The sequence below is a fragment of the Carassius auratus genome, chromosome 32 (assembly GCF_003368295.1).
Source record: "Carassius auratus strain Wakin chromosome 32, ASM336829v1, whole genome shotgun sequence".
In the NCBI taxonomy this organism is placed as follows: Eukaryota; Metazoa; Chordata; class Actinopteri; order Cypriniformes; family Cyprinidae; genus Carassius; species Carassius auratus.
This window is the reverse complement of record NC_039274.1, coordinates 34,881,480-34,904,835: the sequence shown is the minus strand read 5'-3', so window position 1 is coordinate 34,904,835 and position 23,356 is coordinate 34,881,480. Positions and strand designations below refer to the sequence as shown.

Sequence of the window (23,356 nt, the reverse complement as noted above, 5' to 3'; positions counted from 1 at the left end):
AGGTCGCCTCTCTCAACCCAATGATCATTCTTAATATTCTGATTCACACCCACCTCATATTATTTTTTATATGCTACAGTTCTAATTGATTTAGCTAGTTTAATGGTAATTCATTCTTTCTGTAGCTTGACTTTCTGTTGTTTTCACTTTACATCTCTGCATTCGCCCTCCTCAGTGTTTGTTTACACAAGCGAACTCCAGTAACTCTCTTCAATTAATTTCTCTTTTTAATGGATCAAACAAAGTTTCTGCTCATTTTGAATAAATAACATGCTCGAAAATATATTTCAAAACAGTAAAAGATCAGGGCTGTTTGGCATTTTCTAACAAAAGTTATTTATAATATATATTTTTTTTATCAATATTATGTTGGGTTTTCTGTCTGGTTCTGTAAAAGATGTCCAATTTAACTTGTTTAAAAAGGTAAAGAAAAGAAAATAAGCAAAAAACAAAAATATTTATTTATATATTCTATATTATAATATTCCAACCAAAATACACATACGTTACAAATACGTAAAACAGGAAAAGAAAAGCTAAGAAAGTTTGTGCTTAACTCCATTTCATTACAAAACTCTGAAGAATGAACAAAAGTGCAGCCTACAGTTACATCTGACAGAACTAATACAGTGTTTGCTTAGCTCATTTACCTTAATCCAGAAAATACATGAGGAAAGGACATTTTGGCAGTTTCTACTTACAAAATTGCCTTAACTAATCTTACACAACTCAACTTTTTGACCACAATTTTTTTATTATTATTATTATTAAAAGCAATTTGCAAGAACTCCTATTATCATCTCACAAATAATACAGCAGTTTCATACAGCAGTAAAAAAAAGCTAAAGTGCAAGGCTGAGACAAACTATGAATATGAATACACAAAATACAGCTTATGACAGGTGAAGCATTTATGCTCCATTACCTGGCACACTCTGGTATCCAATATCAGTGCAATGCCATCTAAAGAATTTATCACACCCTGACCTGCAGGATGAGAAAATATCTTTACAAAATAAATGCCCCTTGTGAATAATCTTTCATGGTAACATCTCTGAAAGAAGTGAAATTTGGCAATTTCAGAGAAACACTGTTTGAGCATCACCAGACTTTTAACTCTTTTCATGAGTCTGTAACATCTGCTGTTTTGAAGATGCAGAACTGCTCCTATCCGAAATGGACCTATCATCATTCTTCATCCGATCAAGAGCATAGTATCGCAGCATGAGAAAAAATCCTGTTGGAATACAAGGAAATGGAATATCATGCCGATTTCATATAACAAAATGGAAGCTAATGAGTTAAATTCAAGATTTCTGAAGCAAACATGTAATGATAAGAAAAGGAAACCAGTTTCAGGGCAGTTGTATTCTTATATGCTGCTACAGGAACTCAGCTTACATTGAAACAATAGCCTAGCAATGATTTGACCTTGTTTATTTTGTGATAGTGCACTCAAAAAACCTTACCTTGTAAGGAATTGATAATGCAGAAGAGGAAGAGAATGGCCTCTGACAGGGGGCCAAAATCCAGGAAACCCAGGCCCCAAGTTGTGCCGAACAGACAGGTGAGACCCCATATACTGAGAAAAGCCACATGTATCTTCTTCCAGTCAGGTCGGTTGCGGATCTCCCTCACCACAACGAAAAGCATGACTGCACCAGAGCTCACCACAACAGCCAGTAAGCCAACATTAATGATGTAATGAGCCAATAGACTCTTGTCATTCTTCAACATCCAGCACCTGGATGAGCAGAGCACAGCAGAGTTTACATTTTTGTATAGTGCATGCACAGTTATATCTAATATTCAGTAATGTCTCCTTACATGTGGTAAGGATTGTGGACATCATCACTCGGTACAATACTCCTTTTGCCATATATATCCCCTATTGAGAGCAGTATACCGACTAGCAGAACCGGGAGACCTCAAATTGAAAACAAAAACATTGTCATCAAAACATGAGGTTATTACTTAAAATGTTTATATTTATTATACAAGTCTTCTTCTTGTTTTAAATAATACTTAATACATAATCGTGTAGTCACTTACCAAAGCCTCCCAAGTAAAATATCCACGTCGGGAGGGTTGAGTTGAACACCTTGCGGATCAGTAAGAATGTGTGAAACACTTCCATGGCCATCCAGCAGAGGGTGCAGAGCAGCGCATAATGCAGAAGGGATCCTGTTATCTTACAGACGATTTCATTTCCTACATTGGCCAGTGTACCAGTAAGAATGAAGAACAAGCACAGAAGAAATATCGCCACCACTAGACCACGGTGCACCAGTGAGATCTGCGTTTTCTTCCCTCTTTTGGAATACAGAGACAAAGAAGAGACAAACAGACCAAGAACATTGTGAGATTCACAATAGAATTATCACTGAACAAGCATTTTTTTTATAGTGTTATGAAATCCAAACCAGTGAAATCACAGTCACCTGCGTTTACAAAGCCAATAGAAGAGAACCAAACAGCTGACTAAGGACAAGGCACAGCCCACAGCGGTAATGAACGTCAGAGCCTTTAGATGGCGAACTGTAGCCTTCTGTTCCACTTGCTGAAGCAAAGAAGGAAACAAGATCATCAAAGCTGGTTTAAGGAAAGAGACTATGGGCCATTTCTAAAAAAAAAAAGATTTCAATGGAGCAGATGCTTCACTATGCTAAATATAAAGCATTTTGGGGAAAACAGCTTATTATTTAATGAACTGACAGCCTATTGGCTAATCTTCAACATGTTTGCCTTTAAACATTCATTCTGGATTGTTCTGTTTTTAGATTTTACACCCAAAAATGCTTTTTTTTGTGAGAGAGAGAAGTCACAGACAATTTTGTGACAGATGGGATTCAGTTTGCAGTTTGGATTGCACAAACAGTGACTGTCACAACTCTATGACATCGAGGCTGTGATGTTATTGGTTATCAAGGCACACGTGATCCAAGTTAACCTTTGCGCTTTCTTCAATGGTAGAGCCTTGAAACTTATCTCCCAATAATAAGATCATTTCATTAATATGGCATGATTTGTTAATAATTATGTCCCTCTAAATGCATATTGTGCAAATACGGATTACCAAGGATGATAGAAATAGCTTTTATTGATTAAGATTATCTCACAGTGAGAAATATTACCAGCAATGTCACTTTCTTGGTAAACCTGCTACTCACCACAAGGATGGCAAAGTATGTGAGGTGATTACAGTGACATTCTGTCTCTCCTTCATTAATATCAACAGTCGTACAGCCGTCATATCTCCAAGTCACGTTAATATCTGCAGAGAGACACATCAACAGAACAATCTGTATTTGTGCTACAGCTAGCATTAAACATTTGATTGATGTCTAATACTGAGTGTTGATGTGTCTATGAACATGAAGACTTGAGCGCACCTTCTTTTGTGTCCCATGAAACACATCTTCTAGAATGGTTAAGCTGTAAAAATGAAGTAGAGAAGGATAGGAGAAATGCATCTATAATCAGCTCAAAGAGAGTGGATTGGCAATCACAGTACAGAGATTAATCATTAATATTTCGATTGAGTAAATGGCTTTTTGCGATTTAAATACCAAAAACAACATCAGAATTGTAATGTTTATCCGGCTTCACCTCACCAGCTTTGTCGTTGTTTTCAGTGTAAAGGAAATGGCTGACATTTAGTCTACTCAGTAGAAAATGATGCCAGCTACAGTTGTTGCAAAGCTTATAAATAGCCTTTTAACATCACAACAAACGGTATTACTTGAGAAAGTACTAAATAGTGAACATGCACAAAACGACTTACTGGGATACTAGAGTGATGAAACCTGATTTTGACAGGTTCTGGGAGGTTTTTGATGGTCTCATTCTCCACTGAGAGTCCAACTATGTCATCCAGAAGAACTGCATCAGACGACCCCCCCTACACAACACAAACACGGTTGAATCAATCTGTACATTGCTGTATATGTTGGTAAGATAATGGAAGCTAATTAATCCACATGATTTATGTCTGCTGGACAAATAATGTCATACCTGAAATAAGGTCTTGTTCTTGTAGTAAGTACACACCACTTTGGATTTTCTCCTTGACTTAGATTTCAGACAGGAGGGAAGATAAACGGTGGGTGTCCTGTTTGTATTTCGAGGGGCCTGGAATGCAACATTTAGATTTATTCATATTCTAGAAAGAGACCTTCCTGTGACTGAAAGATTTTGGAACTTTTTAACTTTGTGCTTCTATAAGGTGAATGTTATTTACTTGTAGAGTGAAACTGAGTCCTGTGAAACCATCGTCCATCTCAATGACTTTGCTCTGAGCACAAAGTAGATTCACCTGACCTGTTGTATTGGATTTCATCACTGCTTCCTCTATCCTGCAAAAACACACAAACACATGCATTTGCACATGCTCAACAATGTTATCAACTCTGTCCCTGTCAAACACAGAATTTTTCTGGGTTTTCACTGTTATATGCCGAGGGGAGCTGTAACGCATCTGAATGATCCCAGAATCTCCTGATCAAAAACACAGATGAGGAAGATGCAGAGACTAATGATCATAATCCTAAAAAAAGGAATGAAGTTAGAATAAAAAAAAATGTTTTGTTTTTATTTTGATGTAAATAAAGAATAAACCTGATTCTTTTTATTTTGATGTATTGCATGTTCGGGTTTTTATACAAACTTATATTCTGGGAGCCATGAAAGTTTAGTGAAAATGATAAAAAATGCAACTTTTTTCAAAAACGCTGTTAAGTATAAAACATACTTTCTAATATTTATATATGTAACGCACAGTCTGAGTAGATGACCAGGTTAACATTTCACTGCAAGTTGTATATAACTGTGACAAATAAAAATATTAAAATCTTCTTCCTACTTCAGAAATGCATGAGCACACTTCATGTCAGAGTACATGTCAGATTCAGTGTAAATACACAAATTACACCGATACCACAATACCACTACCTTTATCATTCAAAAAAAAAAAGTTTTTAGTATTTGGAGGGCTGTAGAGAGTGTGTATTGTTATGATAAAAAACCACAGTAAATACTTTTGTAACCACACGATATGTTCCCACCCATTTCTGAATCAAATAGATTATGCATTAAACGATACTAAAACATTTTATTATGATGCCTTAGCATATCATATGAACATGCATAATAAATGGAGGGTATATACAATAAAAAACGTGTTGAAGATGTGTTTAATGTATTAATAATCTTGCAATACACTTGGCAGTCCATGCATAAAAAGTAAGCATAATTTAGAAAGCCATTGTAGTCATGGGTTCAGCTTCCTGTTTGCGGCTCAACCTCTGTTTTTCACTCATACTCAAGCTTGTCAGTCCTGTGCTCTTATAAACATGCACAACATCACCTCTTGCTATCTGCATGATAGACCACATCAGTTCATAACACACTAAAGTAATAGGGAAACTAACAAACTGAAATAGAAACATGATTGACTCACATGTTTGCTCCATTGGGCTTCATACTTGCCTCATCACACAATTCCTTCTCTGCAAGAGGAAAAACAGAAGAAATATACTGAACCTAAAACTAATTACATGCTCAGAAATACTGAACTTACAAGTGAGCTCTGTAAATGTATATTAATATCTGTAGCTTTTAAAAATTGTAATACAACAAAATGTAAAATATAACACTAAAGGTTCTTACTGCAGTCGATTGAATCTCCTCTAAATGTATATTTTCCCACAACATCATGTCTGATGATATCACCGTGGATGCTGCCATTCGCAATACCATACAGAGCAGCATTTTCTTGATCCTCTTGTGAGAAGTGAGTGCAGCACGATCCTTGAAGGCCATTCGGTGGACACAGAGTGTGTTTCTGTCCATTCACCTGCACTATCAGCAGGTCCAGCAGCGGATCCCAGAACACACAGAACTGACTTTGATTTTCAAGAGGGTTTAAATCTAGATTAATGGACGAAGATTGTGTGCACTTGGCTGTGATACTGCCCTGAATAGAAAGTGTGCTCTCACTGGCTGAAATCTCAATTTTCTCACAGCCTGTTTTCAAATCATACTTCAGAGTTTGTGATGCGTTGCCATGGCGCCATGTTCCACACATCCTCAAGCTACTGTCATTTGCTGTTGATGCTACATGGAAAAAATATGGTTAATTAATTTTTTATGAAAATAAATGATTTAATATATATCCAAGCTATTACATTTTTACAATGATAAAGTATGTATTTTCCTTCTAATAAATAGATTCATTAAACAAGATACTAAGAAAAATCCATCATCTATAACTAGTACAGAATTTTACTTCCTTAGTTATAACCTACTTACCTCGAACCAAAATGATCAAAAGACAGGTGATTATCAGCATTCTTACAGATTTTTGATTCCGTTCCATTGTAGCTCATAGATGATGCCTGAAAAGCAACAGAGAACTCAGTTAAAGAGAAATGAAAAAAATACACAAAGGCGTGCCTCGGTAGAGATATGCAAAGGCATCCCAAATGAAATCATGTTATCAATATCTTGGCTGTTCCTTCCTCTTACTACTTCATTTTTAGCAGAAGTCATATGTCTGCTTCATTTGTAAAACAAAAACCTTCCATTCCATCAAACAAACTCACTATTCTTGAGATAAAGAGGCAGTCATCTAATAACACATCTATTCCTGGGCTCTTATCAATGAGAACACATACAAGGAAAGGTAAAAATAAATTCTGATGCATGCTACTGCCATCCTTTATCAATGAGAACAGACTTTCTTTTGCGACAAAGGGAGTTTTGAGATGTTATTGCGAATGCACACATTCATTGCAGAACATGTATATGATGCCATTCTTATGTCACCATCTTTGTTTTGTTTTGTGGAGCAATACATGAATCATCATGCTCAAGAAAAAGAGCATGTCTCAGTGTTTCCCATACATTGATTTATTTTGTGGCGGTCTGCCACAGTATCAAAACTGACTGACACAAATAGATTTTCCAAAAAGCTTTGAATTCGTTGATGACCACTGCACGTATCAACAATCGAAACACGGCGCAGATGTTTTTATATCACTGTATTTCTGAAGGAAATCGACTCTCTTCAGAAAATTTTTGATATCATTTTCTTTTCATCTAGCATGTAACGGCTAGTGAAGCAATGTTTGTGAGCGGAGCACTGCTTTGTCTACAGCCGTTACTGGGGAAACCACTATCTCTCCTGCTTTAAGCGCCTCCTGCTGGCAGAGAATTAATGTGCATATATATGCCACCACAAATAGATTCTAGTCTGTGGGAAACACTGATGTCTCATGTTCTACGATAGAGTGAATCATAATACACTGTCAGTCCCAGTGTGAAAACAAAGTCAGTGACAGTGTATGAGTCAGACACTGAATGGCATGTTTTCTGACTTGAGTCATCACTGCTAACTGAGGCACACAACAGGTTCCCAAGTCACTTATGCAAATTTGATTTGTTGTAAGCTGATGTTTTTTCTCACCATGCAGACACCAGAAAACTGAGATATGTTTCTTTATGCACATGCAGCTTTTCAGTTCACAGAATGTTAACTGATAGACTGGAGTTACTTGTGCGTTATTGTTTGAACTCTCATTTGCTTTCTCCAAATCTTTCCAAATGAAAATGCTCAATTTGGGGCTAACTATTTCTTTTTTAGCAGTGCAGTTCACAAATAAAGTCCAACCATCCTTTGGGTAACAGCCAATAATACATGCTTCAATGATTTGATTATTTCTCCCCTATGTAACGCAGATCTGCCGTTTAGCTTTTTTGCATGTTGACCTTTACATCAGAGATATAAGCCAAACTAGTCGAAATGAAACTGTAGGAGAATATAGCACACCGTAAAGATCAGATCCTCTGTGGCTTTCCTGCATTTACCAACTTAAAGCACAAACCTGCTGTGACATTATGCAAAACACAACACCTGCAGCTACCCAATTCGGTCTGACAACAGAACTATTTAATGTGTTTTGCCACTGCTGCTACTATTACGAGATGTGTTGTAGAACTACTAAACTACTATGAAATTGCATACGTGCATAAACAGAGAATGAGAGACATAAGTAAGATAAAAGAAACACTAACAGAAAATGACTGCTAATTGTGTAGAAAGGGCAATTCAATCAGGACCACTTCCGTCAAGTATATTTATGATAATTATAATTGCATACAGTTAGTGTTGGCGGTATGGTTATGTTCTGGGCAACACTCCACACGCCTGTCCATGCAGCCAAGCAGCAAGACAAACCCCCCTGGGGTACAGAACAGAACCATTATAAGCATATATAATTACAATTCTCAATTACATGAGTTGTAAACAAAATTTCATAGAGACTGCATCAAATGAAGACACTGAAAAGAAAGAACAAGTTAGATCGGATTACAGGTTCAGTTGGTGGAGTTGGGGTTGGAGGAGGGAGTTAATTGCAATGCGATGGAAGAGACACTGAATAATGGGAATTTAAATAGACCGCAGGTGATAGGTGTCAAGACTGGATTGATGACTGACTAACGTGGCCTGACTGAACTAACGCAATGCTCGATTGATAAAAATATCGAAACTGTAAATGGCACATACATACTTCCTTTAATCTGAATGAAGTGACAACATTTTTCGACATATATATTTAACCGACTATCGTGTCAGGAATATGTGTGAGACATTTCTGAAAGTGTTTTGACACAAAGGCATCCTATACTAACAATGTTCCAACAGATATTCTTGGGTTTAAGGGAAGTTGTCTGTTTTTAAAGGAAACATTAATGTGGAATTTAGATTCAGATTTTTAGACCCCTTAACCTACCCCCAAACCTAAACCTACCCATTTAATAGCGATTATGAAAAAAAAAAAACATAATAAACTGTAGTAACACTATAGCATTAAAAATATATATTTTTTGTCACTAATCTCTCTCCTAGACCATAAACATTTCTAAAAATAAAAATAAATGTACAGTATAAAAAAACACCACAGAAAGACAACTGCAGTCATAATAGAGTGTTTGCTCCTCTGTCATGCCCATATTGGAGACACTCAGATGTAAACATCAGCTAAACCACGGAAAAGGCTGTGGAGAAGTACTTAGTAAGCAGGAAAGGGTGTGATATTTTGACAAACTAATGTTAATAGGTGGTAAATATGCATTCTTCTAGACGAGCTGGCAGCAGATATCACACAGTAACAAAATTTTATCATTTCATATTAAGTAAATGCGTACACTTCATTTATAAATGCAGTTGAAAACATAATGCCATTAATACGATAACTGAATGCAATAAAATGTGATTTCAATATTCATAAGTATTAATTTGTAAGTCTGCAAAGTTATGTAAATAATTGAAGTTTTATGTGTGGTCAATACGTATTGTACGTTTAGACGCTGTTAATACATCAGTATTGTATATTTCAGTATCTGTGAAAATGAAAATGAAAATAAACGTCTGTTTTGTAGAACCACAATTAATTTAAAATACATACAAATTCTCACATTGAAAGATGACGGCTAAATGGAGCTATAACAGAGCAGACTACCACAGAAAGTACCCAGTTCCTCTGTGCGACAGTAGGTTTGAGAAGGGTGCATCTATGCCTCCACCCTTTTTGGCCCTCTCTCCCTCTGCCATTGTTCCAGCTATGTGGACTTCACAGCAGTCAAAGAATGTCCCTTTTCTCTCCAAGCACAGCTCAAAGGAAACTGGTGAAGTCCATTTATTCGAACGGGGCGCCTTGCCAGTTTTGAACTGTGCACATAAAGGGATTTTTGCTCAGACGTTTTCTTGCCCATGCTATGTTATTTCCCACTCCACAGCAATTTTTTAAAAACTCAGACAATCATATAACACTTCCTCTTTTAGTTATAATGACTGTGTGGAAAATTGAGATGCAAACTCCTGAGCCTCCTCTCCAGTTGCCCCATTTTATTCCTGCGCTGATAAAATCTCTTGAAATGATGCAACATGTTTTGAAGTCCTACCTAAGCTTCAATAGAGACAAACCACAGTAGACATGCATTTCTATAGTATTTCCATGGCCAGTGTTATGTCTAGCGAAGCTAACAACCTGCACAGAACAAGAATGTGAACTTTTAGAGCTAGGTCAATTTACTGTGCGTTTCTTTTGTGACATCATTGCCAGTAATAAAAGCGAGAAGCCTTTCAGCTCGCCTCAGTCTGAGCTGAACTGACAAGTGGTGGAGCTGGGGGCGAAGGTCTGTCAACCATGTAGTGGTGACCACATTGAAGCTAAGCTGCATTACAGCAAAAAACTTGTTGATGCTTAATTGTGCAGATCAGCCGCCGTGGTTCAGACAGGAAAACCAACATACACTGCGAGACATGAAGAGAAGCTAAAATGAAAACGTATCTTATTGCAAATTCATGAGCAGCACTAAACACTAAATGGTGGTTATAGGCTTAATAGCCACCAATTCATCAAGATAATGTCTTATGAATCTAGTCTTATGCTAGTCGTATGCCTTCTAATATGCAGAAATAAAGAAAGCAGTAGTATGTCAGTAGTAGGAACAGGCTCAATCTTCTCAGTTTGTAATATAGAAGGCAGAGAAAGGAAGCACCACTTTCTGTTGAGGTGGATTGATGGGTTTGGGGGGGGTGGGGGTATGGGTATGGGTTTGGGTCTCAGTCTTTGATTTGTTTACAGCCACGGGAGAAATATGTGGCTGCTGCTTCTCCACCTGTGTCACCAAGGAGCTTCTTGTCTCATTTATTACAGCAGTGAGTGTAAAATGGTGAAAACAATGTGAAAATAGAGAGAAATGCTTGTAGAAAAGAAAAAAACGGCATGTTTATGTTATAAAGGTTGAGTGCTGTCTAAACCTAATCCTAATAAAGTTTGTTGCATGTTTTGCTTTAATGTGTTATTGGTTTATTTGTCATCAATTTAATGTATTTTAATCATTTGACAGTTTATTCTGACAGGGTGTCCTAAGCGAATTTGACACTTTATTCTGATTTGGGTGCCCTAAGCAAATATCAGGTATGGGGCACCAATACAATAACTAACCATGCTCTTTTAAGCCTAACACTTATTTTACTCTCTCTCTCTGTCTTTCTCTCTCTCTCTCTCTCTCTCTCTCTCTCTCTCTCTCTCTGTCTTTCTCTCTCTCTCTCTCTCTCTCTCTCTCTCTCTCTCTGTCTTTCTCTCTCTCTCTCTCTCTCTCACATAGTTTACAGTTTATTTATCTCTTCACAACTTATGACAATTTGACACTCTCCAGAACACAAATACACACTGGAACGTTTGCCAAATATTTTTAGCCAATATCAGATGGGGCCCCCTGATGCCCCGGGGCCCTAAGCGGGTGCTAACCTCACTTATTGGTTAAGTCCACCCTCTGCACACATGCAAAAACTGCAAGGAAAAATACAGAAACCCAGCCTAAGAAAGACATGAGAGCGGGGCTAGTTGTCACAAGAGCTATATATAAGCTTTTGATAAAACAAATATTCAGTGGATTAACATATTGCTTTTAAACACTTATTTTTTGTGAAATCGATCATTCAAACTGAAATTTAAATATCAAATAATTTTTCTAGCGCTTAACAAGTGAACACAATGAAAACACACTGTCCATTGAAAAGAAAAGGACAGAAAAGGCATTTTTTTAAATAAATATCATAGAGGTTATTTCAACAAAACTATCAAGAAGTTCTTATTGTTTTTACTGTGACAGCTTACCCCATGTAAGCTTTGAGGTAGTATGGAACAGCCTGAGAATTAGGCTACTCACTGTCAGTCAAATAGCTCTGCATCTCCGTTCATATTTTTTCCCAATCAGTTTAAAAAGTTCACATGAAAAAAATAAACATGGAAAAACAGTAAAACGTTTCACTATTCACACGCGCATTTTGTAACCAAAAATAACCATGGTTTAATTATAGTAAAAGTGTTATGGTTTTTGGGGGGATATTGATTGCCATAACCACAGTGTTACTACAAATACCATGGCTTAACTGTGTTTAGTGTATGTGGCTCTTGGTTAATTTGTGCATGGTTTAACTATAGTGTTTTTTTTGTTGTTGTTTATTGGTTTTATTTGTAGACTAGTAGAACCATGGTTACTTTTCATAAGGACAGTATCAGATATTCCACGTCAAAATGTATGAATAAATATAATTCATAATCTAACACCTTTCTTAAATACCGAGTGAAATCATATCATGTAACATATTCGCAAACATTTAAAGAAATTGGCTTACCGTTCATAGACAAACGCAGAACACTTGCTATCTGCTCCTCGTACACAAAACACTCGCGTGGTGCTCGGAAAACGCGTAAATGGTCGCTCAGTTATTTGTTCATTCCCGGTGAGACAGGTCATGTGAAAACACGCGTAAAATAAAACGAGTGGATGAGCGATAAACGCAAGTGACTTTGTCGCGCACGTCTCCGAGAGTGCGTCAAAACTGAACTGAAGGCGCTCGTGTTACAGTATCATTTCTACTGAAAGCGAAGGCAAGCTTACTCTCACTCCGAGAACAATCTCATTGAAACACTCCAAGAGTCAATTACATGGCAGCCTGGAAAGAAAAAAAGCAGTCTAAACGTTTATTTTATAAACTATTGTAAAATTAGGATGCGACTGAAATAAAGGTTCCAGCAAGCTTACCCCAACGGCCAGGTATGGTTACAGTAAAGGGAGGAGCGATGTCTGTGAACACTGGACTTAGTTTGCATAGTCTGGCTTTATTGTGCGTCGGAAAAAAGCTTAGAATAACTAGCCAAATGCAAAACAAGTCTTTTCTCAGTATTGGAAGCATATTCTTTTCAAGGCCAACCTCTGTTGACTCGGAATTTGTTACAAATTAAACCCTTCAATAAAGCCATAATGTCCAGGATACTGATAAGATTGCATTGCTAGGTAGTGGGCATGTGGGCGAGGTAGTGCTAAGTGTGTGTGTGTGCGTGTGTGCTGTCTGACTCTGTTGATCAGTTAAAGCACCTGGCTTCCTGTGCGTCCCAACTGCTATTTCGACAGCGTTAATAAAGGCCAAGGTCTGACAAAGGCTTTTGTGTTTCTCCAGAAGACTAATATTGAAAGATCATAAATAAAGAGTCAGACATTTACATTGACGCATGTTTGATTTAGTTTGATGGGTCTTCTTATTGCTTCAGATAGAAGTGATTTATAGACTGGAAATACCCTATAACCCTTTGCAGAAATACATGTATATTGATGCAATTATATATATTACATTACATTTCTTATATCACATATATAAATAATTGTTGTCAGTAAATTTTTTTTATGTTAATGTTTTAATCCTATTTTCTGAAGACATTACTCCAGTCAAGTATCACGTGATCCTTCAGAAATCATTCTAATATGCTGATTTGAAGCTTAAGAAACATTTGTGCACTTTTTTAAACAAAATGTAATAATAAAAAAGATAGATAGATAGATAGATAGATAGATAGATAGATAGATAGATAGATAGATAGATAGATAGATAGAAAGATAGATAGATATTTTACAATTCATGAATAGAAAAAGAATGCTGTGGTTAGAAAAGATTAGATATCTAAAAGTTGTATGCTGGTCACCACATCCTAAAATGAACTATGAATTTCTCTTTCGCTATGTTTAACATGCATGGTTAAGCTATAGACAATGTGTAACTTGTCCCCTAACAGGTCATTAACTCCCTACAGCGAGATTTCAAATTGCGACTGCAGCTTTTATGTCTGAACTTGTATGCGAGCTGAAAAAAAAGAAGACTTTTCACACAGCTTTCTGTTAAGCGTCTTACTTTTCACCTTGTTTGCAAAGTGGTCTGTTTTATTTGCATTTAAGGTCCAACGTACAGACAGCTGCTTTACAACGACATTAAGGGCCCCTGTCAGTGTATTCACAGCATTATTTTCACACCATGGCTCTGTCTCTGAGCAATACAGCAGTGCATGCATATCTCAAAGAGATCCCACTGCTCATGTACACTCACAGACACATATTTTTTTGTACATCAGGCCATTATATTTTGGCCTAATTTATAGCAATACGAAACAGATGGCAGCTTTAGTGCAGATGGTATATAGTGCAAAGGCAACCAGCCAACAAAGGCAGTGGTTTTGCTCTTTTGTTGCTTCTCTCAGTCTTTGTGAAGTGGTGCTGACTACCATGGTGATCTCACAGGCCAGGGGAACTCCAAACTGATGTTTATAAAGAGAGATTAGGGGTACCAGCATGAGAGAGTTTTGTACTCATGGATAAAAACAGATGAAAAAATGAAAACAGGAAATAACTTTGTGGACAATAACTTGTTGGGACAAGACACAATTCACTAGCCCTACACCTACAATTATGGCCAAAAGTTTTAGCAGTGACATCAGTTTTGTGTCAGCTGTTGTGGTGTTCATTCACATTGTTTCTATTATTGTGTAGAGTCATCAGATACATTTTAAACAATTGGTAAAAGCTTTATTGCTTTTGATCCTAACACAAAATGACCAGCTATAGCATTAATTGACTATACACATCAACAGCACGTGAAAGTCTGAATGAGAACTAGTCAGGTAAAATCAATATCATACTAAATAGACTGTAAGAGCAGACTTCATCACTTTGTGTTAAAATGTCCTCACATGCAAGGAAATTACTACAAAGAGTATTTACCCGATCATCAAGAAGTTCAAGAAGAGAGGTTCGACTGCAGTGAATAAGTCTTCAGGACATCCCAGAGTGTCCAGCAAGTGCCAGGACTATCTCCTCCTGAAGAGTCAGCTACAGATTTGTGTCTCCAGCAGCGAAGAACTTGCTCAGGAATAGCAGCAGGTCGGTGTGAGAGCATCTGCACACACAGTGAGACCCAGACTTTTGGACAACGACCTGGAGTCAAGAAGAGCAGCAAAGAAGCCCCTGCATCAATGTAAATGTTGTGCCAACAGTGAAGCATCCTGAGACCATCAATGTGTGGGGTTGCTTTTCAGCCAAGGGAGTGGGCTCTCATAATTCTGCCCAAAAAACACTATCATGAATAAAGAATGGTATCAAATCATCCTGCAAGAGAGACTTCTTCCAATGATCCATGAGCAATTTGGTGATGATCTGTGCATTTTTCAGCATGATCACAAAGCAAGAGTGAAAAAGAAGTGACTGGATGATCATTACTTTGAAATTTTGGATCCTTGGCAGGCAAACCCCTTATCTCAATACCATAGAGAACCTGAAGTCAGTCTTCAAAAAATGAGTGGACAAGCAGAAGCCCACAAACTGCAAGAAAGCAAGAATGGATCGCCAGCAGTCAGGATTTGGCCTAGAAGCGAATATCCCACATGCCAGAGCGAACTGCAGAGCTCATGAAGAACAAGGGTCCACAATGTAAATATTGACCTATTATTTTACTTTTTTATTCATTTATTTTTTGACAATAAAAGCCTTTAAAATGTATATGCTTATCGTTGTTTTTTTTCAGTATACCATAGAAATGTGGGAAAATAATCTACAAGTACTGAAGCAAACAAAGAAAATTTATACTACTGCCAAACATTTTGGCCAACACTGTACTAGTTGTTGACCTGATGTCATATTTCTGTGTTCCTGTTCAGAGCATGAGGCTGTTTTGCATAAACAAACACGGACATGCTTTAATATTCTACTTTGCTTTTCAGAATGTGTTTAAAACTACAATATATTTCCAAGTATGTGTTTAAATAAGAGTTTTAAACCATTTGAATCATCATTTTTTATTATAAATAACATTTTTATCTGAAATTTTATAATTTTAAAGTCTAATATTCTCTCTAATTTTCTCTGAACAATTTAAAATGAAAAGTATTTTTGCATTAAATAATTAGACTCAACAACATAATTTAAATAAAACAATTTTAATAATAAAAATGTACCCACATACATAAAGTTATATTATCCAAATCCAAAATCACTCCCTGACTTTGACACCCAACACTAATGACGCTGTACCTTCATGCCATGGCATTTTCCATTTCTACTTCTCATTTTACGTATAGCTTTCTGTTCCTTTTTTCCGTCCCTCATCGTGCTGTGGTAAGTTGGGAGGTTTTTGTATGTGATTGTGGTGTCTGCTCAGCAGCAACAGTCGCATGATGTCTGTGACAGTATAGTCTATGTTGAGCAGTCGGTTAACCTGTCAAGTCAAGAGAAAGACGGATGTACCAACAACATCCCATCCAGTATTATTACAATTAATCAGCTGCTCTTGCCTTGTGACTGCGTCTGGGAATTGCTCAATACTGGCACTATGGTTATTTGACCAATTCTGACTAATGGTAAATTCTGAGACTGCCAGCGTTGTAAGTGGGGAATTATTCTGGTTTATTAATATCTATTTTTTTTTTTTTACTACAAGTTCATCAAATAAATGAAAAATAACCTTTGATTGCAAACATATCAGCAGTGTACACTGTCAACATAGAACTGAAGAAGAGCCACACTTGGAACTCGGTTCTGTAGCCCCTGAAGACACAGACTGGGTGAAATATTCTACAGCTCTAAGGATTATGTAACTACTATCAAATGTCTAGTTCTATCCCATCCATGTACAGTATTTAAACTGTGTTTACTGAAGCGGTTCAAATGCTTGACAGGAAGGAAGGAAACACAAGTGAACTGATAATAGAGATATTTGTCAAAATGTGATTTTGGTAAACATTAAATGAAAACACTCCTGTCCACCTCCTTTGATCACTCAAAGAAAGACATAATATCCTGACACGCCATTCCAGGTCGGATTTTGTTACATGCCTCACTTCTTACACCCAATAGAGGTCACCATTACCAGCCTGAAAAATCTCATTTCGACATGAACTCAACATTCGTTCATACAAATTAATGTTATTTTATATTTATTATTTTTAAATAAATGGAGTCCTTATGTTATTTTGTGTCATTTTTTTATTTAAATACACTATTCTTACTGTAAAATGAGTGTTTTGTATCTTTAGCATAGCTACCTTTTAATTCTGTTTTCATGTTACTTAAGAAATAACACACAACTATTTAAAACAACATGATTGCAAGTGAGATATTGATTTTATTCAACAGCTCCATAAACATGAAGTTGATATAGCTTACATCTACATCCTGCCAATGGAAATAGTTCCAAACAGAGCGAAAGAAGAACCTCAGCATTGGTATTTCTAGCCTAAATTAAGTTTTTGAATGAATCGATTGAATTAATGATTCAGAAACACACACATAGAACATTTAATTTCAAGCACACTCCAAAGTCGGTGGAAAATTCAGATATGCATTATTTGTTTAAACAATACAACAGAATGCAAATGTAGGCCTAGGCCACAGGTGTTACAATAGACAATCCAAACATGTATAAGTCATATGTTCAGATCAGATTTGTATTCAAATGAATGTTTGAAAATTAATTTTTCTTTCATTATTTTAAACTCCAAAAGCATTGTCTCAATTAAACTTAAGGAATTTCATACTGCAGATTTGCACAAAAATATTGCTAAAAGACAAGACTTGCTTCATAAATGTTAAACTATTACATTCATAGAAATAATAAGATTAAAGAAATACATCATATAACTTGTGAAGTCTTCAATATTATGACCTTCAGAGTGATTGCAGACCAAAGAGTACATCAAACTTATTTATTTGTTTGGTCGTTGTATTATATTTTTTATAAATGCACTTTTAAATAAAAACAATAATACTTATAAAACACTACTTCATCATCTCTACACTGTAACACATCAGATCCTCTACTGCCCCCATCCGAACTAATCTCTTCTTCATTCGTTCAAGAGCATAGTATCGCAGCATATGAAAAACTCCTGTTTGGGTACAGAAATATTGATTATTCATAGATTATAATCCATAATTGAGAATTATCACTCTAAATTACTTCTCAATTTATAAGCAGGAAAGGAAACCTAATGAATTACATGCAAGCTTTCTTGTTATAGATTATATTGTCAAATTGACACAAAAGCATTCACAAGGCCAGTTACTTGATCTTTCTTTCATAACTTTCTTTAGTAAGTAGCAATAGTGTATCATCAAAAAGTAGAAGAAAAAAAAAACTTTCTCACCATGACAGGAATTGATAATGCAGAAGAGGAAGAGGGTGGCCTCTGAGAGTGAGACAAAACTGAAGAGACCCAGGCCCCACGTTGTGCCAAACAGACAAGTGAGACCCCAGATACTGAAAAAAGCTATGCGGTTCTTCTTCCACTCGGGTCGGTTACGTATCTTTGTAGCCACAAAGAAAAGCATGACTGCACCAGAGATCACCACAACTGCCAATAAGCCGAAAATAATGATGCAATGAGCCAATCTGCTCTTGTCAGAATCCAACATCCAGCACCTAAGTGAGGACAAAAGTGTGTATTATATATATATTTATATGCTTGTGGTGCATAATGCAAGGTTACATCTTACATAGTTTACTTACATAAAATATAGACTGGTGACATCTTCACTTGGCATAATCTTCCTTAAGCCATAAATATCACCTACAGAAAGTAATCTATAAACTAGTATTGCTGGGATACCTGAAAAAAAAATTACAAATTCTAATTTAGAAAATATTGCCATTTTTGAATAGGTTCTTAGGACCGAACTATTTTCGTTTTAACTAACTCACCAAAGCCTGCCAAGTAAAAGACCCATGGAGGAAGAGTTGAGCTTGATAGACAGCAAACTAAAAAGAACGTGTGAAACATTTCTACAATCATCCAGGAGAGGGTGCAGAGCAGAGAATAGTGCAGAAGGGCTCCCGTTATCTTACAAATGGTTTCATTTCCAGTATTTACAGGTGAACTGGTAAGACTGAAGCATAGGCAAAGAAAAAAGGTTGCCACCACCAGACCACGATGCACCAATAAGGACTGGTCTTTCCCTCTTCTGGAGTACAGGGAAAGCAATAGAGACAAAACAAGAAATTTAAATAAAAGTGGGGACAGGTTCACAAATAGACATAAAAGGATAAGCATTCCATGCAAGCCACTTTAGTTGGTTACCTGGATTTACAAAGCCAATAGAAGAAAACCATACAGCTAACTAAGGACAAGGCACAGCCCACAGCGGTAATGAATGTCAGAGCCTCTAGATGGCGAACTGTAGCCTTCTGTTCCACTTGCTGAAGCAAAGAACAAAAAGGGACCAGGTGTGTACTGTATCATTACATTTGTATGGTGTAATCCAGAATTCACCAAACTCAGCCCTGCAGAGTTTAGCTCCAACACCAATCCAACACACCTGAACTAGCTAATCAAGCTCTTACTAGGTTTACATAAAACTTCCAGTCAGGTGTGTTGAGGCAAGTTGGAGCTAAACTCTGCAGGACACTGGCCCTCCAGGACCGAGTTTGGTTACAAATAATGAGTAAAAACACACTTATTTAATGTTATTTTCTTGGTAAACCTGCTACTCACCACAAGGATGGCAAAGTATGTGAGGTGATTACAGTGACATTCTGTCTCTCCTTCATTAATATCAACAGTCGTACAGCCGTCATATCTCCAAGTCACTTCAATATCTGCAGAGAGACACATCAACAGAACACTCAGTAATTGTGCTTCATTTAGCACTGGAACATTTGCTGGATGTCTAATACTGAGTGTTGGTTCTTGTTGATGAGCACACCTTTTCTCGTGTCCCACGAAACGCATCTTCTGAAGTAGTTAGCCTTTTAAATAAAATAGGAGAGGTCGGGAAGAAATGCATCAATAGTTAGAGCAGTTAAAGGGGTCATATGATGCAAATTCAGTTTTTCCATTCTCTTTGGAGTGTTACAAGCTCTTGGTGCATAAAGAATATCTGTAAAGTTGCAAAGCCTAAAGTTTCAAATCGAAAGAGTTATTCTTTATCAAACTTAATTCTTGTCCACACCCTCCTAATATCCCACTCCTTCGTCGAATCTGCCAGCCGTTCCTCACTCTAGCTGCTGGCTGCTGCTCATTCAGGACAGCCGGCCGTTTCTCACTCTTTGCATGGACAGTCTGACGCTTCTGACCCAAAGTTTGTAATTAAGTTTTTAATATTAAAAAAATTTGCCACTGATGATTCAACTGCAAGTTTTGAGCAGTGTAGAGTATGCTTGTTGGTTGTCTTTTGTTCTGATCACAAATGAAGACATGGTTTTATGTTTACGCGGCTCGATATGAAAGGTGTAAAAAGACTGTATAAGTCATTATAATCAGTAATTATGTCCCCACTGGATGCAACAAATTCCTGGTTTGTAATTGGTTTTGTTGTATTGAGCCAACCACAACACACTGGATAGCTGGCCAATCAAAGCACAGCTTGCTTTTCAGACCGATGAGCTTTGTAAAAAATTACGTGTTTAAGAAAGGGGGGCATAGAGGACAAACTATAATACACAGCATGTGGAAAGTAATGTGGGGTTTTTTTTACCTCAAACTGCATAAACACATTTCATTACACCAAATACACACAAAAAAAATTTCAGCAACATCATACGACCCCTTTAAAAAAAAGTGTCATGTGGTTTTCAGTGTAAAGGAAATGGCAGACATTTAGTCTACTCAGTAGAAAATGATGCCAGCTACGGCTGTTGCTAAGCTTATAAATAGCATTTTAACATCACAACAAACAGGGTATTACTTGAGAAAGTATTTAACAAAATAGTTAACAAGCACAAAAAGACTTACTGGGTGAATAGAGTGACGAAACCTGATTTTGACAGGTTCTGGGAGGTTTTTGATGGTCTCATTCTCCACTGAGAGTCCAACTATGTCATCCAGAAGAACTGCATCAGACGACCCCCCCTACACAACACAAACAGGGTTGAATCAATCTGTACATTGCTGTATATGTTGGTAAGATAATGGAAGCTAATTAATCCACATGATTTATGTCTGCTGGACAAATAATGTCATACCTGAAATAAGGTCTTGTTCTTGTAGTAAGTACACACCACCTTGGAATTTTTCCTTGACTTAGAGTTCAGGCAGGAGGGAAGATAAACGGTGGGTGTCCTGTTTGCAGTTCGAGAGCCCTGGAATGCAACATTTATATTTATTCATATTCTAGAAAGAGACCTTCCTGTGACTGAAAGATTTTGGAACTTTTGAACTTTGTGCTTCTATAAGGTGAATGTTATTTACTTGTAGAGTGAAACTGAGTCCTGTGAAACCATCATCCATCTCAATGACTCTGCTCTGAGCACAAAGTAGATTCACCTGACCTGTTGTATTGGATTTCATCACTGCTTCCTCTATCCTGCAAAAACACACAAACACATGCTTTTACACACGATCAACAGATACATTTAAGTTATTTTTACATATTCATACACAAATGGAGTAAGACAGCATGATTATACAATATACAAATATACAAATGCAAGCTTTGATTTTATTAATGCAATGCATCAAAAATCCAATGATGCCTTTTGAAGTTCATGCATTAAAAGTGAACAGAAGTTTAAAAGGCATTGTAGTCATGGGTTCAGCTTCCTCTTTGTGGGTCAACCTCTGTTTTTCTTCACACATACTTAAGCATGTCATGACTGTGCTCATATAAACATGCACAACATCACCTCTTGCTATCTGCATGATAGACCACATCAGTTCATAACACACTAAAGTAATAGGGAAACTAACAAACTGAAATAGAAACATGATTGACTCACATGTTTGCTCCATTGGGCTTCATACTTGCCTCATCACACAATTTCTTCTCTGCAAGTGGAAAAACAGAAGAAATATACTGAACCTAAAACTAATGACATGCTCAGAAATACTGAACTCACAAGTGAACTCAGTCAATGTATATTGATATCTGTAGCTTTTAAAAATTTTAATACAACAAAATGTAAAATATAACACTAAAGGTTCTTACTGCAGTCGATTGAATCTCCTCTAAATGTATATTTTCCCATGACATCATGTCTGATGATATCACCGTGGATGCTGCCATTCGCAATACCATACAGAGCAGCATTTTCTTGATCCTCTGGTGAGAAGTGAGTGCAGCACGATCCTTGAAGGCCATTTGGTGGACACAGAGTGTGTTTCTGTCCATTCACCTGCACTATCAGCAGGTCCAGCAGCGGATCCCAGAACACACAGAACTGACTTTGATTTTCAAGAGGTTTTAAATCTAGATTAATGGACGAAGATTGTGTGCACTTGGCTGTGATACTGCCCTGAATAGAAAGTGTGCTCTCACTGGCTGAAATCTCAATTTTCTCACAGCCTGTTTTCAAATCATACTTCAGAATTTGTGATGCGTTGCCATGGCGCCATGTTCCACACATCTTCAAGTTACTGTCATTTGCTGTTGATGAACAAAATGTAGTAAGAAATTACTTTTAATTCTATCCTTGAATTTATTTTTTTAGAGACACTTCCTTACCTAAAACCGAAGTGAACAAAAGACAGGTGATAATCCACATTCTTATAGTCTTTAGACTCTGCTTCATAAATGGTGCATGAAAAGGTACAGAGAATTCATTTAAAGAGAGATGAAAACATGCTCAGTTACATCTCTTAATAGAGTCATACATGGGCTTCCTATATAAATATAATAATTCCACTTATAATGTCAAAAAGTCTTAAATATAAAGTATAAAAATGTAGTCCTCCGAAATGAGGTCACAGCTCCGATCTGTCACAAACTTTCTTCTTGTGAATTCTTGTGATAAATATTCAGTCATAGGCCACATCAAGTAACAAATTCCTACAATTGTATTAATGAGTACACATAAGGTACATACATAAATACTCAACCATCATCTCTTATTGAAAACACATCAGTTTCAAATAAGTCACATAAACATGACATACTTATACTTGTATCAGTTTAGTTCAGGGTAAAACAGTAGCATTAATATGTTGGCACATATGCGTAACATGAAGTCTTACTGTTATAATGATGCATAATAGAGTATATAGGGAAGACTATGTCTGTCTGGATTTTAAGATTCTGCCATCAACTGAAAATGTGTGTACACTTTGAAAAATAATGTTATCTGATTAAAAACTTGATAGACACAGTGAGAGATCTACTCACTTGATTAAGATCTGCTGATTTGTATCTCACTGTCTCACTGTCATTACTCATCTGTTAAATCCCAAGGTCAGCCATCGAGAATGACAGAGACAGAGACAAGGATGGTTGCTTGTAGATAAATGTGCTATTGATCAAATGAAGCAGATGAGATATATAATTAATTAATGAATAAGACATATGATAACTACATATTCTAGAACCTGTATATAGAGCACACACTAACACTTCATTCTTCATCGACTGTGAGAAACAGTTGCTCTCTGCAGACTTCAAACCAACTCTCTCACAGTGTTTCATTAGCCCAACTAACACTCTCAGACCACAGTAAATAACCTATAGCACAGTTACTCAGAAAAGACACTTAAAACTA

General features: G+C 36.7%; 1 protein-coding gene and 1 pseudogene across 5 annotated transcripts; both read right to left on the bottom strand.

Moving 5' to 3' along the window:
* Nucleotides 1-438: 438 nt before the first annotated feature.
* On the bottom strand, nucleotides 439-12,739 carry LOC113052328 (adhesion G-protein coupled receptor G5-like). Of its 5 annotated transcripts, none has more exons than XM_026216783.1 (15): nucleotides 12,619-12,709; nucleotides 12,209-12,529; nucleotides 6,310-6,395; nucleotides 5,668-6,114; nucleotides 5,459-5,507; nucleotides 4,241-4,355; nucleotides 4,015-4,131; nucleotides 3,785-3,901; nucleotides 3,393-3,435; nucleotides 3,171-3,274; nucleotides 2,442-2,560; nucleotides 2,053-2,312; nucleotides 1,828-1,927; nucleotides 1,470-1,744; nucleotides 439-1,237 (listed from the first exon to the last, which is right to left on the bottom strand). In XM_026216783.1, the coding sequence occupies exons 3-15, from the start codon at nucleotides 6,374-6,376 to the stop codon at nucleotides 1,113-1,115; spliced, it is 1,938 nt and encodes a 645-aa protein (XP_026072568.1). In that variant the 5' UTR covers nucleotides 6,377-6,395; nucleotides 12,209-12,529; nucleotides 12,619-12,709; the 3' UTR covers nucleotides 439-1,112. The 5 variants fall into 5 exon arrangements, with proteins under 5 accessions (XP_026072568.1, XP_026072570.1, XP_026072571.1 ...); XM_026216785.1 differs by having other exon boundaries at nucleotides 12,475-12,529; XM_026216786.1 differs by lacking the exon at nucleotides 12,209-12,529 and having other exon boundaries at nucleotides 12,619-12,739.
* Nucleotides 12,740-14,638: 1,899 nt separating this feature from the next.
* LOC113052454 (adhesion G-protein coupled receptor G5-like) lies at nucleotides 14,639-22,255 on the bottom strand (annotated as a pseudogene).
* Between the last annotated feature and the right edge of the window lie 1,101 nt (nucleotides 22,256-23,356).